This window comes from Capricornis sumatraensis, chromosome 12, assembly GCF_032405125.1.
Source record: "Capricornis sumatraensis isolate serow.1 chromosome 12, serow.2, whole genome shotgun sequence".
NCBI classification, from domain to species: domain Eukaryota; kingdom Metazoa; phylum Chordata; class Mammalia; order Artiodactyla; family Bovidae; genus Capricornis; species Capricornis sumatraensis.
In genome coordinates, this window is record NC_091080.1 from 21,492,802 (window position 1) to 21,511,770 (window position 18,969).

At 36.6% G+C, this 18,969-nt stretch overlaps 1 protein-coding gene across 1 annotated transcript in view; it reads left to right on the forward strand.

Annotated features, from left to right (window-relative positions):
- NAA16 (N-alpha-acetyltransferase 16, NatA auxiliary subunit) overlaps positions 1-18,969 on the forward strand; it is a 62,000-nt gene that overhangs the window by 22,452 nt on the left and 20,579 nt on the right. The window contains exon 9 of the mRNA XM_068984347.1: positions 6,162-6,268. Within this exon, the coding sequence (XP_068840448.1) occupies positions 6,162-6,268 (107 nt within the window). The remainder of the gene's footprint in view (positions 1-6,161; positions 6,269-18,969) is intronic.

Here is an 18,969-nt window from a genome sequence, read left to right on the forward strand (position 1 = left end):
ACAATACAACATACAGATCTCATTCAACACATCTCGATTCCAGAAAAAAAAATTTTTTTTGAAATATTTCCCTCTAGAAGTTGTTATAGATTATTTCCATCATTTTTTTTGGACCCCTTTTTTTTCCCAATTTATTTTTTAATTTTAATTGGAGGCTAATTACAGTGTTGTGGTGATTTTTGTCATACATTGACATGAGTCAGCCACGGGTACACATGTGTCCCACCATCTTGAACCCACCTCCCTTCCCCGGCCATCGCTCTGGCTTGTCCCAGAGCGCCAGCTTTGAGTGCCCTGCTTTATGCATTGAACTTGCCCTGGTCATCTGTTTTACATGTGGTAATAATACATGTTTCAGTGCTGTTCTCACAGATCATCCCACCCTCGCCTTTTCCCACATAGTCCAAAAGTCTGTTCACATCTGTGTCTCTTTTGCTGTCTTGCATATAGTGACCCGTTATGTTTTTTAAAAAAACCAAAACTGACCATCACAAATTTAATGTTCTTTGGTAATGCAGGTTGTATACATCTGATTTGTCTACACAATTCTTCAAAGGTGCCCATAAAATAGAAACCCATCCAATTCTCCTTGCCTGCTTGAAAAACATGTAAATCTAAGTTTTAAATACAAGGAGAGGGTTCATTTCTTACCTCTGCATATAGAGCTGAGTACATATCATACAATAGATGCTTATATGACTGGTTGACTAATACTTGGTTACCAGTTTTAATAGAAATACCAACACTGTGCAGGATTTGAGGACCTGAGAGTTTTAGAAGGTATCATGTGCCTTTTTCTGAAAGTCGTCATTTTTTTTTTAGTTGCATGTACTTTAGATAATGAATTATTTATTGAGACTTCTGGCATGTCTTTTGATACAAGTTAGACCTTAGAAAGCTAATGTGACTTAAAAAATCTCTATCCTAGGCATGGGTGTGGAGGGAAAGTGTTTTCTTTTTTGTGTGTGATTTTTTTTTTTTCCTTTTAAAAAATTTATTTCTAACTTTTTTACATTAGGGAAAGTATTTTCTTATGCCTTTTCTCATTTACAGTGGAAACGTTTGTTTAAATAATTGTGTTGTTTTCCTTTTATCAAAAGGTTAATGGAAATTAAGAGCTTTTTAGTAGACTGACTTTAAAAATATATGCAATACCTCTTAGAAATGTATTGGATTAGACAGTAGATACAAGTTTATTTAAAAATAAATAAATAGTGCCTCTCAGTTACATAAAGGGTAAATAGTATTTCTCTGATTCTCTGTTTTGTTTTGACTTTGTGAACTAGGCAAATTTCCTAATGTTTTCAAGAGAACATTAAGTCCAAGTGGACATTAATAGGCTTGGTGGGGAGGATGCTGATGTACAGAGATATTTTTCAGTCAGGTGATTTTGGGAAACTTGGTTAAATGTAGCAGTCAGGTTTCTTCAGGATTTCCTGGAAGTTTCAGTAGATACATTGTGAGTTTCCAAGGTGGAATGTACTGAGCTCCAAGGAGCATGTCCCTAGTAAAAGTGTTTTCTGGAAAATGCTTGGACTCACATTTCTGTATCTTCTTTAAAAAAAACAAACAAACAACAAAAAATAGAAAAGCAACTTGTCAAAATGTAGCTCACATACCATAAAATTCGCTTTTTAAAGTGTGCAGCTCAGTGCTTTAGTATGCCCAGGGAGTTGCACACCCATCATTACTCTCTGATTTCAGGAAATTGTCATCACTCCAGAGAGGAAACTCATACCCGTTAGCAGTCACTTCCAGCTCTCACCCCTGCACCAGGCAGCCGCGGTCTACCTTTCTGTGCCTGTGGACTTGCCTGTTTCACACATTTTGTGTAATTGAAATCATACCGTGGGCGCCCTTGTGTGTACTAGGTAGGAAATAGATTTTTCCTGAAAGATAGCCTGGAGCCAGCTTTGACTGTAAAGTGTGATCTAGGTTAAAGTGGAATGATTCTGGACCCTCTAGGATGTTCTGTGTTTGAAATGCTAAAGGGGTGTTTTTGCAAGCAAGGCCTCAGTTGAGGGGTCTTGAGGGCTTAGGCTTCAGGGTCAGCAACCATCATGTGAGGTTCTAACATAAACATGTGTTTACAAAGCTCTGGGGACCATATATAAAACTCTGCAGCTACTTAATTGAACCTGTGCAACAGGTGAATACTTGAAGTTTTTTTGCCTGCTTAGAAATATTTTTATGTGTCATAAGAAAGGTATCTCAGCATCACAGTAAGGCAGTAAGATGTTTTCCTAGAAATGTGATGGGACTTGAAGATGCAAGTTTTGAAAAAGGCTTTCTGGTTTTTAAGTGAAAAGATTTATCACCAACAGATTAGTGAACACAGCCAAAGTCCTGGGGAGATTCTCCAACAGCCTGAAATAGAAAGTGCTATGAAAACAGAGCTTTTCAAAATACCTAGTTTAATTCATCGTGATGTATTAGTCTTCACTGGCCGAGGAGTGAGAAAGAGGGAAGGAGATAATCCAGAGTGTTAAACAGAGAATGCTAATCACATTTTACTCCTATTTTATTTTTGTTTCATTGAATTATTTTTGTTTGTTTATTGAGATATAATTACCATATGTTTAAGGTGTATGATGTATTGATATACATTTATATATTCCAATATTACCACTGTAGTGTTAGCTGATACCTCCGTTAGGTCACATGATTATCGTTTCTGTTTTGTAGTGAGAACATGCACCATTATTTAGAATAAATTTTCAGGTTATCAGATACTGTCTGATCTTGCTTTTGTTCACTATTTTAGTGGTGGTTTTGGGGAATATCAATTTTTATCTGAATCTGCTACATCTAGTGAAGAATTAGCATAGCATCTCTGAAGATAGAAAACTTGTTTTATAAGCTGCAGTTGTAAATAGGCACATAATGATTGATAGTCCCTCCCCCCGCCCCCGCACCCAAAGGAAAGCCTATGGGAATCCTAATAATTAGGAAGAAGGGAAGTTATTTTTGTGAATAAGTTTGTGAATAAGTTTTTCTTAATATACAAAAATACATTTATGAGATGGGTAAATAGTAATTTTGGAATATGGTGTGTGACTGGGCAGTTGAGTAGCTGTATAGGCTTCTGGTTTAGACACTGCATTCATATAGTTCCCAATGAAAGGGTCAAAACGGGCTTCAACTGAAAGGCCCTCTGCATGTCGCTGTCTTCTGGCCCCCAAGGTTGCTTCCCCAGAGACAGCCATTATGACTAGTAGACGGTGAACTTGTCCAGAAATAAATTGTGCTTATGCAAGCAAAAGCATGTGTTTGAGGGTTTATGTGCAACTTTCCTTTTTCCTCTCCCTTTTGTACAGAAGGAGCATAGGTTGTTCTGTACCTGGTTTTCCTTTTCACTGAACTCTGTCTGGAGTTCAGTCCTGTATCAGTACAGAAGACCTTTTGCACAGTTGAAATAATTTAATGGGAGAAGAGGCATTCAGCGTAGTGGGTACTTGAGAACGGAGTGCATTGTTTTTTAAATGAGATCTTGCTAGTATGATCTGAATAGGTTGAGATTGGAAGAGTTTTTAGAGTAGCCTCTGACATGAAGATAAAATGCCTATTGTCTCAGCGGATGATAGTGCATGTGGAAAACACTTCTGACTTTAGAAATGCAGCAGCTGTTAAATGTCAGTGCGTGGGATGACAGCATTTATTGAGCGGTTATTGTGTGCTTACACTATACTTTTCATCTCATGTGAGCCTTGAAAGAGTACTCTTGAGGCTGGTGGTGTTATCCTCATCTTTGAGTGGATAATGTCACACAGGAAGTAAGCAACAGGGTCTCTGACCACCTAGCACAATATTGCTGACCTTTGTTTTATATCAGAGCAAGTGCTGGAAAGATTTGATTTCTAAAACTAGTTTTTATTTTTGAGGAAATAATCATGTGTATCCAACCCAAAGTGATATTTTTTGTGGTTTTGGCATACTTTGTATATAATCTTTTGAAAATCCCAGGTTATCAGTTCAGTTCAGTCACTCAGTTGTGTCTGACTCTTTGCGACCCCACGGACTGCAGCACACCAGGCTTCCTTGTCCATCACCAACTCTTGGAGCTTGCTCAAACTCACGTCTATTGAGACGGTGATGCCATCCAACCATCTCATCCTCTGTCGTCCCTTTCTCCTCCCGTCTTCAATTTTTCCCAGCATCAGGGTCTTTTCCAAGGAGTCAGTTCTTCACATCAGGTGGCCAGAGTATTAGAGTTTCAGCTTCAGCTTCAATCCTTCCAACGAATATTCAGGACTGATTTCCTTTAGGATGAACTGGTTGGATCTCCTTGCAGTCCAAGAGACTCTTCAAGAGTCTCCTCCAGCACCACAGTTCAAAAGCACCAATTCTTCAGTGTTCAGATTTCTTTATAGTCCAGCTCTCACATCCATACATGACTACAAGTCTTCTCCAGCACCACAGTTTGAAAGCACCAGTTCTTCAGTGTTCAGATTTCTTTATAGTCCAGCTCTCACATCCATACATAACTACTGGAAAAACCATAGTTTTTGTTGGCAAAGTAACGTCTCTGCTTTTTAATGTGGTGTCTAGGTTGGTCACAGCTTTTCTTCCAAGGAGCAAGCGTCATGGCTGCAGTCACCATCTGCAGTGATTTTAGCGTCCAAAAGATAAAAGCTGTCACTGTTTTCCCATCTATTTGCCATCAAGTGATGGGATTGGATGCCATGATATTCATTTTGAATGTTGAGTTTTAAGCCAACTTTTTCAGTCTCCTCTTTCACTTTCATCAAGAGGCTCTTTAGTTCTTCTTCATTTTCTGCCACAAGGGTGGTGTCATCTGCATATCTGAGGTTATTGATATTTCTCCCGGCAGTCTTGATTCCAGCTTTTGCTTCATCCAGCCCAGCATTTCAAGGTTATCAAGACTGCACAGAGTCATGAAGATTGCAGAAAATTTTACTCTGGGTTAAATACATATCATTACTTCCTTGAAAATCAAAAATAGTTTCAGAGGTAAAATCTTTCCAGCATTTCCTTTGTTACAAAGATAGAGATCATCTGACAACAGCCTTTGTAAGTAACAAATCTTGAACCTGTTTTTATGTTAGATAAATTTTTAATCCAATAAAATTTGAATTTCTCCTAATTTTTAAGACATCTGTAATATGTTGAGTATGCACGTTTTGTTCAACAGTGTCAGTCACAGCAAATAAAAACCACTTGGTTGTTGAGTGTTTTGGTAGAATGTCATGATTTCATAAAGAAACATTAGGAAAGTTCATTTCAGTAGTCTTACATTAGCTTAAACCATTCATGACCTATATATTTTTTTCTTTTGCATGGCCAGATCCATGCTCTTACATTGTTAACCCTTACTTGTCAAAAAGTTAGAGCCTTCATATTTAAAATTAATTTTGATTTTCAGTTTTTTCTGCTTTTAAAAAGTGATACTGAAACTTTTTGGTGAGGGTTTAGCAATAATACGAGATGTATTTACTTAATGTTACAGATGGGGTATTTATTTAATTCTAATGTTAGCATGCCCCAGTTCGCCGATATCTTATGTTTGTTATTTTACTTATTGTCCATCTCGCCCACTAGAATGTTAATAAGTTCTATGAGGGCAGAATTAAAAAACTTTTTTTGTTTTAATCGCAGCTATATCTTGGATACTTGAAACGTGCCTGGCACCTAGTAGGTGCTCGATGGATGATTGTGAGCGAATGATGGAGCAGATCACTAGTTGGTCTGCAAGACATTTGTAAATATGTCAGCGTTTAAGAAGGTATTTTGACTGCCACTTGCATACGGTGCTGATCACAGTAGAGCCCTTTTCTAAAGTTTGCAGAGTGCCTTCTTAGATGCCAGATAGCAGGGTTGAGCCTGTGCTGGTCAGTGAGATTAGGAAAGGTAGACGGGATAGTAGGTTACTCTTCCTCAAAGCTGCCTAGTCATTTTGCTTGCCGGTCTTTTGAAGTGTTACTTGAAGATATTTTGAACCTATATCTAGGGGAAATAAACATGCCGACTGAGATATTTGGTGTTACACTCTTTGGCGGTAACAAACAAGTAATGCTAACTTTTTGGGTTTAAACGTAATAGGGGAATCGTTGTTGCTGAAGAAGTTTTATTTTTATTTATAAAACAACTTTGAGAGCTGTTTCCATCAATTGAAGTTTAACAAAGTACACTTTTATTCCTAGGTGAGAAATTTAGAGAACTAATGGATAAGTTCCTGAGGGTTAACTTCAGTAAAGGCTGCCCGCCCTTGTTTACTACTTTGAAATCTCTGTATTACAATACAGAAAAGGTAAAATTTGGTTTTTATTCAGTTTTGCTGTAGTCTTTTTACTCACTTTATTACTGTAGAAAGACATTTTCTCTGTTCAAGTAATGGTGTGCACCTTAGCTTAATAATAGATGAACTGAAATTATATGCATGTACTATAAGTAGTGTCAAAGAAAATATCAGTCTGAAATTTACTAAGGGGCTTATAAGAACACTAAAAGATTATTGTTTTTAATGGGTATACTTTTCTAGTGGAATTTTACTAATAAATTTGACATATTGTCACCAGAGGTCTATATTTAACTATTTCACAGTTAGTTATCTATTACTTTATAGTGTGGTTGTGGATTTTTAAATTCGTTATGCTTGCTTTTAAAGTTAGAGCATGGGTAATTGTTAGTGGAACAATAAAATGTAGGCACTATTTTAACTCACAGGCTACATTTTAATAAAAGATTGGTTTAGCTGGTTTTCCCATGAAGAGTCATCCTTCTGCTTTTTAAAATTAGGAAATAGATGTGGTTTTATATTAGAAAGATAATTAGAAAATTAAAAGTTAATAGAAAACAAGTTATACTTCTATTTCCAAGTGTTGCTTCTTATTAAGATCTAAAAATCTTGTGTAAACAGTTTTTGAAAATTGAATGGATAAGGAAGAGACTTTATTAGAAGCGCTAAAATATTTTTAGTTGAACTTCATCACTTTATTTAGCTTTGACCCGTAATTATTTGTAAATTAGCATAATTACGAATAATAAGTTATTCAAAAAGGTCAGTGCTTTGGAGGTGTACCAATTGACCCTTTCTTCCTTTGGCAGCAGGTTCATAAACTAAAAGGGCCGACTCATAATATCTAGAGGGGAGTGGCTGAGGCTGGCTCGCAGAACTTCTGCACCCTCTTCCTGCCACTGTGCACCCAGTCTCCTTGTCAGCTGGTTACACCCCCACTTCTAGAAAGATACCTGTAGTGCCTGATCAGTAAGGAAGTGTCATTTGCATTAAAAAAAAAAACCACCAGAAAACCGTGTAGTTCTTTTAATGTCTGTAGTATACTTTATTTGATTGCCATGGTACTGCTGTCGATTTTTCTCCTGCTATCTTATTTTTTTGAGTGATTGATTTGTATGAAAACATGGAGCAGTGCCTAACAGTGGTTTCTGTAGGTTATTTAAATTAGCATTTGCCGAAGTGCTTTTACTCATTTTGGCAAGGTTGACAAAGAAGAAAGAAGAGATGAAATGTCGGCAGTGTTAATAATAAAGAGCATGTATGTAACCATCTTACAGCAAGTACTGAATACCTCAGTCCTTTCAGAATCAGTTCCTCTTAAAGCTGTCAGTGAGCTTTCCCTGGCTTTCTCAGTTTTCATAAGAGGCATAGACTTAAAAAATCCCTTCAGTACTGATCCAAAATTACCATCATAACGGTGTTAAGCATTTGTTGATATTTCATAAATCTTACAAATTGCACTTTTAAAGAAGGCATTGAAGATGCGTTGACCTATAATAGGAACCTGTAACATATTTAGTGTTAATTTTTAAGCACACAGCAGGAATGTTTATCATATGTTTTTGATGTTTGAATTACAATGCAGAAATTTGAGTTTAAGTTGTCAGAACTTAGTATATTTTTTAAAAAGTGTACAAGTATGGGAAATCCTCAAATCATTTTGGCTGCATATCTTTGTGATTACTCAAAAGGGCATTTTTTAAATTTGCATATTTCTAATCAGCAGTGAGTCCTGATTTTTAGCAAGGGCTGCATTTTTTTAATTTAATGAACTTTTTAAAAAGTTACTTATTTTTGACTGTGCTGAGTCTTCCTTGCCACATGGGCTTTTCTCTCATCATAGGGGGTCGGGGGCTGCTCTTCCCTTGCAGTGCTGGGACTCTTGGTTGTTGTGGCTTCCTTTATTGCGCAGCACAGGCCCTGGGGTGCTTGGGCTTGATGGTTGTGGCTCCCAGGCACAGGCTCAGTAGTCTTGGCTCTGGGCTTAGTTGCTCCCAGGCATGTGGGATCTTCCCAGATCAGGGATCAAATCTGTGTCCCCTGCATTGGCAGGTGGATTCTTTACCTCTGAGCCACCAGGGAAGCCGCTCCAGGGATGCACTTTTAACTCTTGAAGGATTTCAAAGAGGTTAAGGAATAATTACAGTTGTTTTAATTTGTAAAATTCCAAGACTAAAAAAAAAAAATAGCCTTTGAAGTTAGCTTAGGATATAATACAGTTGTAGAAAAGTGTTTTAAAAACGTCTCCAGCATTTTAAACTGTGAATGCACAATTTAAGAGCAATTTTCATGTAATTCCTTTCCAAATTTTTTTCCCTGTGAATTTATTTGTGATGTATATATGTAGCTCTAGTAATTTTGACCATAAAAATTTTGTTTTTCCAGGCACTTAATGTTTTATTGTGTAGTCTTTGATATCTTCTTTTTCATAACAGCATAGTGTTCTATCAAAATCATACCTCTAGTTATTGAACTTTGCTGTTTAAAAAAATGTCCTTATACACATAGTTTTTACTTAGGATTTTTCCCCCCATAAATTCTCAGAATAAGTTAATGGGTAAAAGGTATGAACATTCTGTTATTCTTGGTAAACACTGATATATTGATTTCTATAAGGCTGTAAACATCAGTTTGTATTGCCAGTAGCAAAGGTGTGTGGAAGGTTCACTGTTTCCTCACCACCATTAGGCAGAGTTAAATATTTTCTTGTGTTTGCTTTTCTCAGGAGATTTTTTTCTTCTAAATATAAAGAAGCTAAAATGTAACCAGATTTGTTGATCTGTATTTCTATTGTAGAATTTCATCTGTTTTAAAAACAATTTGGAAAGTCCTCTTCGTCTCGAGCACCACTTCACAAGGTGGGACGGAGAGGGAATTAGGCCACCAGGGGGCGTTTTGCGGTGTCTGGAGACTTGGTTGTCACTGTGGTGGCGGTGTGCTGCTTGATGCTTCTGCAGTTCAGCCCCTTATGAGAAAGAACTGCATTATCAGCAACTGGGCTAGATAACCCTTTGTTATTAGGGGCTGTCCTGTGTGTTATAGGGTATTTAGCAGTGTCCTTGAGAAGGCAATGGCACCCCACTCCAGTACTGTTGCCTGGCAAATCCCATGGACGGAGGAACCTGGGAGGCTGCAGCCCATGAGGTTGCTAAGAGTCGGACACGACTGTGCGACTTCACTTTCACTTTTCACTTTCCTGCGTTGGAGAAGGAAATGGCAACCCACTCGTGTTCTTGCCTGGAGAATCCCAGGGACGGCGGAGCCTGTTGGGCTGCCGTCTATGGGGTCGCACAGAGTCGGACACGACTGAAGCGACTTAGCAGCTGCAGCAACAGTGTCCTTGGCCTCTGCCTCTCGGATGTCAGTAGCTTACCCCCCTGTTAATAGCTTTATTGAGATACAGTTCTCATACCGTAAAATTGACGTGTTTGAAGCTTACAGACTCACTGATTTTTAGTATATTCAGAGTTTTCTAACCATCAACATGATAATTTTAGAAACCTCCCATTCACATCTGCCCACTCCCACTCTCCCAATCAGGCAACCACTAGTTTACTTTCTGTTCATGGATTTGCCTATTCTGAATATTTCGTACAAACAGAATCAAACCATAGGTGGTTTTTTCTCTCTCTGATGCCTTATTACTTGGCATAAATATGTTCATCCATGTGGTAACACGAGCACTTCTCTTATGTGTAAATAATGTCCCATTGTATGGCTGTAGAGCATTTTATGTATCAGTTGATGGACATTTTGGTTGTTTGTATCTTTTGGTTAGTACCTATATTGCTGTGAACATTTGTGTAAAGTTTTTTGCATGTACACATTTTCATTTCTCTTGGGTGTATATACTCCAGGAGTGGAATTGCTAGATCAAATGCTAACTCCATATTTAAACTTTTTAAAAACTGTCAGGCTCTTTGCCAATATGCCGCTACCATTTTACATTCTCACAAGCAGTTTATTAGGATTCTGATTTCTACACATGCTCACCAACAATCCACTTGTTATTGTATGACATTTGGTTGTAACCTACATCCTAGTGGGTGTGGAGTGGTATCTCCTTGTGATTTTGGTTTGCATTTCCCTGATGACTGATGATTTTAAGTATTTTTTCAAGTGCTTGTTGGCCATTTGTATATCTTCCTTGGAGAAATGTCAATTCAGGTTCTTTGCCCAGTTTTTAATTGGGTTATTTTTTTATTATTTTAAGTTTTTAAATATATCCTAGAAACAGGTTTCTTATCTGACTTATGATATTTGAAATAATAAATATAAACATTTGAAAATATTTTCTACTCTTCTGTGGATTGTCTTTTTCCTTTCTTGAAAGTGTCTTGATAAACCCCGTTTTCTCTTTTTTCCCTTGTGTTGCCTGTGCTTTTGTGTTGTATATTAAGAAACCATGTCCAAATTTGGGATCGTGAAGCTCTACACATGTTTACTCCTGAGTTTGTACCTTTGGTTCTTATGTTAAAGTCTGATTCATTCTGTGTTCATTTTTGTATCTGATGTGAGCTGGGAGTCCAGCCTCATTCTTTTGCTTTGTCTCTCCAATTTCCTACCACCATTTACTTTTTTTTTTTTTTTCCCTTGAAAGGCTAGATAGCCTTGCTGAAAATAGATAGACCATGAATGTGAGGGCTTGTTTCTGGGCTCTCTTGTATGTCCACCTTTAGGCTGCATCACGCTGTCTTGTTTACTATAGCTTTCAGGTAGTTTTTTAAATTAGGAAGTGTGAATATTCCTTGTTTGTTCTTTTTTTTAAATCTTCTTTTGGCCATTAAGGATTTATTTTCAGTTGAATTTTAGGATCAGTTTTTCAACTTCTACAAAGAGGCCAGCTGGGATTTTATAGGGATTGCTTTGAATCTGTAGATCACTTTGGGAATTTCCATTATGGGAATTCCCATTTTCATCTTGACACCAGTGTTTCAGTCTATGAACATTGGTAGTCTTTCCATTTATTTAGAGCGTCCTTACTTACTTTGAACAGTCTCTTGTAGTTTTCAGTATTCCTCTTATACATCTTTCATTAAATTCATTCCCAAGTATTTTACTTTTTTATGCTATGCTAGATAGAATTATTTTCTCTTTATAAGTTTCAGGTGCACATGTTGAAACTTACGTAGAGCCAGTTATAATTTGACATCTGTGTACACTGTCATTTGTTCACCACTACAAGCCTAGTTACCATGCGTCACCATACAGCTGAGCCCCTTCACCCATTTCACACTCACTCCCAACTCCCTTTCCTTCACTAGTCTGTTATCTGTATCTGTCAGTTTTTGCTTTATTTTGTTCTTTTTTTTTTTTAAGAGTCTGTGTGTCAGTGAAATCATGTGACATTCATCTCTCTCTGGCTTACTTCACTTAGCATAACACTGTTGAGGTCCATCCATGTTGTGGCAGATGGTACGATGTCATTCTTTTTTCTGGCTGAGGAGAGTAATAGTCCATGTATTACACCACATCTTTATCCATTTATCCGTTGATGGACATCTAAGGTGTTTACATGTTTTGGTTATTGTAAATAATCCTGCAGTGAACAGAGAGGTGCATCTGTCTCTTTGGATTAGTGTTCTTGTGTTCTTTGGATTGAGATTATTATCTTAATTTAATTTTTCAGGTTTTTTTTTTTTCCTTGCTAGTAAGTAGATTTTTTTATATTGTTATATTCTGCAGCCTTGATAAATCTGTTTACTAGTTGTTACAGTTGGTATAATGAATTCCTGTCATGTGCAAATAGAAAGTTTTATTTCTTCGTTTACAATTAGTATCCCTTTTATTTATTTTTTGGACTACTTGTCCTGTCTAGAACCCCCAATATATGTTGAATAGAAATGATAAGAATTGACGATTTTGTCTTGTTCTTGGTCTCAATGGGAATGTGTCTAGTTTTTCTCCATTAAATATTGTTTAAACTATGGATATGTTTGTATATGCTGTTTATGATGTTGAGGAAGTTCCTTCCTACTTTGGGTTTGTTGAACATTTTTGAAAGGGTGTTGAATTTTATCAAATTCTTTTTCTCTGTTTATTGAGATGATCATGTGTTTATTTTTTATTCTATTGATAATTATGTCATACAGTAATTGATTTTCAGGTGTTAAACAACTTTGCATTAGTGGGATAAAACCCACTTGGTCATGATATGTAATTCTTTTTATGTGTTGCTAGGTTCAATTTGAAAGTGAAAGTTGCTCAGTCGTGTCCAACTCTCTGTGACTCTATGGAATCTATGGAATTCTCCAGGCTGGAATACTGGAGTGGGTAGCCTTTCCCTTCTCCAGGGGATCTTCCCAACCCAGGTATCGAACTTTGGTCTCCCGCATTGCAGGCGGATTCTTTACCAGCTGAGCCACAAGGGGAGCCCAGGAATACTGGAGTGGGTAACCTATCCCTTCTCCAGCGGATTGTTCAGACCCAGGAATCAAACCGGGGTCTTCCTGCATTTGGGATTCCCTGGTGGCTCAGATGGTAAAGAGTCTGCCTGCAATGTAGGAGACCCGAGTTCGATTCCTGGCTCAGGAAGATCCCTGGAGAAGGAAATGGCAACCCACTCTAGTATTCTTGCCTGGAAAATCCCATGGACAGAGGAGTCTGGGGGACTACAGTCCATGGGGTTACAAAGAGTTGGAAACGACTGAGCGACTTCACTTCAGGTTCAATTTGCTAGAGTTTTATAGAGGGTTTTTGTGTCAGAATTTCTGACAAATACTGTGTAGTTTTCTTGTAATGTCTTTGTCTGGCTTTGATATATCAGGGTAATAATGACTTTATAGTAAGTTGGGAAATTTTCTCTCCTTTTTTCTTTCTTTGAGAAATTTGTGAAGATTGGTATTGGTGTTAAATATTTGGTAAAATTTACCAGTGAAGCTGTCTGGGGCTGCACTTTTCTGTGTGGGTTGTTTTTGATTACTTGTTTCAACTGTTTGTTTATTATTGATTCATTTCTATTTTTTCTTATTTGGCTTCTGAGATTAGTTTTTCTAGCAAGTTTGTCCATTTAAATGATCCAATATTGGCATATAATTATTCATCATATTTCTTTATAATAATTTTACTTCTGTGAAGTCAGTAATAAGTAGTGTCTTTTCTTTGATTTCTAGTTTTAATAACTTGAGTCTTGTTTTCTTGGTCAGTGTATCTAAAGGCTGGCCAGTTTTGGCAGTCTTTTCTGAAGGCCAGGTTTTCGATTCACTGACCCCCCCCCCACCTCTGTTTTCTATTTCACTAGTATTCAAATCTTATCTTTATTATATCCTTACTTCTGCTGGTTTTATGTTTAATTTGCTCATCTTTTTGCAATTGCTTTTTTAAAAAATTTACTTATTTCTAGTTGAAGGATAAATTCAGGGTTACAGCATATACTTTAAAAATATTTGGGGGGGTTTTAAAAGAAACCAAAATGACCCTGGTAAGAGGTGGAAATTAATTCTGGACTTCCATTTTCACCTATAGTGGAAAGTATTTGGCAGTTTCCTTCTGCAGCTGTTCAGTGTGTCGGACTCTTGAGTGAATGCAGTGAATCATCACAGTTTGCGTGGGTTGTTACACGTACATTTGATTCCATTGAAGCTGGACATTGATGCATAGTTGCGCTGAACACGAGTGAACATGGAGTCTGAGTGCTTGGTGAGACAGACTGGTGAAGCGTAGCTGTCTCAACAGAAAATGTATGGCTGTCCATACACAGGAAGGGAAGGTAGGCTGCTTCCAAGACAGCCTTTCTTTCTTGTGTTAAATCTGCCCATAACTGTGAAAATATGTGAAGATCCTCATTCAGTTGAAGGACCTGTTGAGGCATTTGTGACCTTTAGAAACCTTTGACAGTAGGCCCAGAGTTACAGAACACTTGGCCTGTTCAGTGAAGAAAGAGAATCGTCATGAACATTGTTGACATATGTCTATGGAAAGTACTGAATTGTTTGGCTCTGGTTACTGGGAAACACCTATAATTTGTTGCTGGAGGTGGGGGTAAATTAGATGTTCATCGTGGAATATATTGTCTCTAAGGTATCTTTGTTCCTTTTGAATTAACTCAGGTGGGTGTAAAATTAAATTTTGTGTCTATTTACTAGCTAACTTTAATTGTGAAGGTAAGTTAGGGGGGAAAATGATGCTGAGCAGCATTGTAAAAATAATTAGTTCTGTCACCATTATAAAAATGACAACACAGTTAATGGTCAAGCAGAATGATTCTAAAAAATGCTTCATTTCCTATATACTTCTGGAAAACTAGGTATTTCAGAAAACTATCTATGGGAGTAATTACCAAGGAAAGCAACAGTTTGATTTGTATTTAAGGGCAATATAAGGGATTCTTTCTTAGATGCTCCAAATAATAGAAGAACTACATTAAGAATATTTCTTAGATTCTGCAGACTGAGGAGGAAGAAGAGAAGAAAAACAGAAAGAGGGGAGTTGCTGTGGCATAGGGGGTGACTCTGTAAAGGCTCATGGCCAGGAGGAGGTCCCTGAGCTTGAGCCTGCTCTCAGCCTGAGACAACAGACAGCCCCTATTCCTGGGTCTCTACTGGAGAAGAGGCTGGTGTCAGAATAAAACACTGTCCTATTTGCTGTCCTCTTATCCTGCTTCCCCACACCAGGCTCTTCCTAGCTCTGTCCACTCCACTTATAAAAGCCCTTTTGTCTAACTCTGCAGATCTTATGGTCACTGGTTCTTTCTGTGGCAACAGCCAGCTCACAACACTAAAATAGCCCTTTCCCCCTTTTGCATTTATGGTTGCAAATACAGTCTCTCTGAAAAAAGGAAAAAAAAAAAAAAAAGAATATTTCTTAGAATCCTGGATTTCTCACTAAAGGAAAAAAAAATTCTGTCGTTAAAAATTCCAAAAGGCATTATTTGCAGTGGTAACAGTGTCAAGAGTTAGTATTTTTCAAATATGCTGATCAACCGTTAATTGTAATGAATTCATGAATTCATTTCTTGCTTAAAAACAGTTAAATTTTGGGAGAGGAAAATAAAAGCAAATACTTTTCCTACCTAGGAAAGTGTCTTAGTATAGTGTCATGTCAACTTATTTATTAATCCTTTTCACAATTTTTGCCGAATCTATGTAACAACTACAGTGTTAATTATTTTTCCCCAAATTTGATTATTTTTTTGTCTTTCATAAAAGCCAGATTTGGGTTAATACAGTTTTTGTACTCATAAAATAAATATCTAATATTAAAATCTGCTTTGAAAGTTTCAGTTGGTGAATTAGCTGCATGGTCATCCTTTGGGAAATATTGGTATAGGGAAAAGAGCATTGCTTATGGAATCCAGCTTGGTTTGGAATCCTGACTCTATCACATATTTGCGTGAGCAGCTACCTGAATCTGTTTCTGGATTATAAACTTGGAGCAGTTAATACTGAAAGAGTTGCTGTGTGTTTTAATTAAATGATAAAGTTTGTCAAGTTCTTGGTTCAGAGAAGATTTCAGCTCTCTCACCATCCTCATCCCCTCACAGGTTGTCTCTGCAAGAAGTTAGTTTCATTTTAGTGTCATAGTTCTTGGACAGTTTAGCTAGCTGCTTGGGGACCAAAATTGTCCCTTATGTTAATTGTATATTTGTTAGAAATTAATCCAGTTTTGGTCCTTGTTGATAAACTGTTGTGCTTGGTTTTCTCATTTGGATTAAAAAAATTTGAAAAGACAGTTTCAGTGGCTTTCATGTTTTACAGTAACATTTTTAACTCGATCTGTATTTATATTGTGAAAAATTGTGTGTCATATATGTTTTATAGGACTTTGCTTTAAGGTTAATAAAGAATTCTTTTAACTCATATATAATAAAAGCTGGTTAAGGGCAATCAATAATTTAAGGAAATTATCTACAATTGTCACATTTGCCCATGTTAGATTTGGTTAGCAAAAGCAAAGCTCTTTCAATTCTGGATAACTGTTAGAAGAAAGTATTTAAATCAGGAGAAGGTGGTTGAACTTTGAAATATTTTCAGTTCATAGAAATTTTGTATGATTTTAAACTATTTTAAGGCTTGAAGTTTTATTGTGATATTAGATACCTAATGTGAGTAAATTGGACTTCTTGATTTTAAATTCCAGTGGAAATACTATTTTCAGGGCTAGCCATTACTTATTAAGTTTTAGAAGAAAGAAGTTGAATATACAGTTATATTGTACAAGAGACTATAGTTATATGGTATACAGTTATATAATTGAATATGTAATTTTACAGTATAATTGCAGTGTAAATGGTAAGTAAACTTGAAGTTAAATGGATCCTTTATACCTCAGTAAAACTCCTTAGACTTTCATAGATAAATTTGGAAAATTAAATTTTTAATTACTTAGTGAGTGACTATAATACACATTTTTTTAGATTCAATATATATGCCAGGTAAACCAGGAAAGACAGTGATCTTTGTAGTTTTTAATTTAGAGCATTTTATATGAGCTTTCCATTACCTTGATTTATTCCCTCAATTAAGTCTTGTTTTTCAGTTCTGAAGCTAGGGATTCTATTTTATTCAGTAGTATTTGCACTCCTTTATTAAGAGTGTAATATTCTGTGTAACTTCAGTATTTTGTTGTACTTTTTAAAATTATTAAAACTAATTTTTAAAATGTATTCCACCCTAGAGATGCAAAAAGGTACACCCTTAAAAATCTACTCTAGCTGCAGTTTTAGTAACTGCCAGTAGGTGGTAGTGTAAGTTCATGAAAAACTTTTTGCTTCCATAAGTTGAGTGCTGAATTTCCGTAAGTTGAACCTGAAGGTTTTTTTTAAGTTACATATACTCTGAATGAAATTAGTCTTGGTGGCTGAAAAATCTGTATTACTTTATTTTGCTTTATAGTAATAGTCATATTACAGCATTTTTAAAAAATCAGTTCTCAAACCCTAGGGTATATTAGAATTATTTATAGAGGGTTTGCTGAAAATGTTGCTGGACTCAGTTTCTGATTCTATAAATGTGGGGTTTGCTCAGAAATTTGCATGCCTACAGATTACCAGGTCATGCTAATGTTAACATTTATGATATTAATGGTCAGAGGATTGCGCTTTTAGAACCACTGTTGTTGTTAGGTGGCAAAATACACTTAACATAAGGTTTACCATGTTGACCATTTTTAAGTGTATGATTTAATGGTATTAAATACATTCACCTTTTTTTGTAACCATGACCACCATCCATCCCCATAACTCTTTTTATCTTGTGGTACTATTAATAAAACTGTACCTATTAAACAGTAACTCTATTTTTCACTTCCTCTAGCCCCTAGCAACAACTATTAAACTTTACAGCTTTGTGATTTTGACTACTCTAAGTAACTCATATAAGTGGAATCAGATGGTATTTGTCTCTTTGTGACTAGATTATTTCTTTCTGCATAATGTCCTCAAGGTTCATCCATGTTGTAACACACTGCAGAATTCTTTCCATGGCTGAATAATACCTGTCGTATGTCTCTCCCACATTTGGGTTGCTTCCATGTTTTGACAGTTATGAGCAATGCTGTGTACATGGGTGTACAAATATTTCTTGGAGATCTGCTTTCAGTTCTTCTGGATCTATAGCAGAGTGAGTGAAGTCACTCAGTCGTGTCTGACTCTTTGCGACCCCATGGACTGTAGCCTACCAGGCTCCTCTGTCCATGGGATTTTCCAGGTAATAGTACTGGAGTGGGTTGCCATTTCCTTCTCCAGGGGATCTTCCCAACCCAGGGATTGAACCCGGGTCTCCCGCATTGTAGACAGACGCTTTACCATCTGAGCCACCAGGGAAGTCCATAGCAGAAGTAGTCCTATTTTTAATTTTTTATTTGGTAGTCTTATTTTTAATTTTTTGAGGCACTGCCATACCGCTTTCCACAGCAGCTGTACCATTTTCCACCAGTAGTGCACAGAGTTTCCTTTTTTTTTTTTTTTTTAACATCCTTGTCTACAGTTGTTGTTTTCTGTTTTTTGTTTGTTTTTAGATAGCCATCCTCCTGGTGTGAAGTGGTATCTCTTCGTAGTTTTGACTTGTATTTCCTTAATGACTGGTAATGTTGCAGATCTTTTCATGTGCTTACTGGCTGTTTGTATATCTTTGGACAAATGTTTGTTAAGTATTTTATCAAACATTGAATGGGGTTTTTGCTGAATTTTAGTTCTCTTTGTATTTTGGATACTAACCTCTTGTTAGATACATGATTTGCAAATATTTTCTCCAACTCTGGGGGTGGCCATTCTGTGGATGGCATCTGGTTGTACACATTTTTCACTTTTCATGAAGTCCAGTTTGTCAATTTTTTCTTATGCCTTTGGTGGTATATCCAAGAAATCATTGTCAGGCCTGATACTCTGGAGCTTTTGTCCCATGTTTTCCTCTAAGAGTTTCATTGTTTTAGGTCTTTGGTCCTTGGGTTAATTTTTGTATATGGAATTAGGTTAAGGTCACCTTCATTCTTTTGCATGTGCACATCTAGTTTTCCCAATCCATTTGTTGAAAAGACTTTTATTTCTCCATTGATTGGTCTTGACACTCTTGTAAAAGATCACCAATGTGAGCGTTGTTTCCGGACTCTAGATTCTATGCCATTAGTCCCTATGTCCATCTTTATGCTAATACCACACTGTATTTTTTTTTTTTTTTTTTAGTTACTGTAACTTTGTAGTATGTTTTGAAATCAGAAGTGAGTCTTCTTGGTTTTGTTCTTTTTAAAGATTGTTTTGGCTATTTGGATTCTTTGAG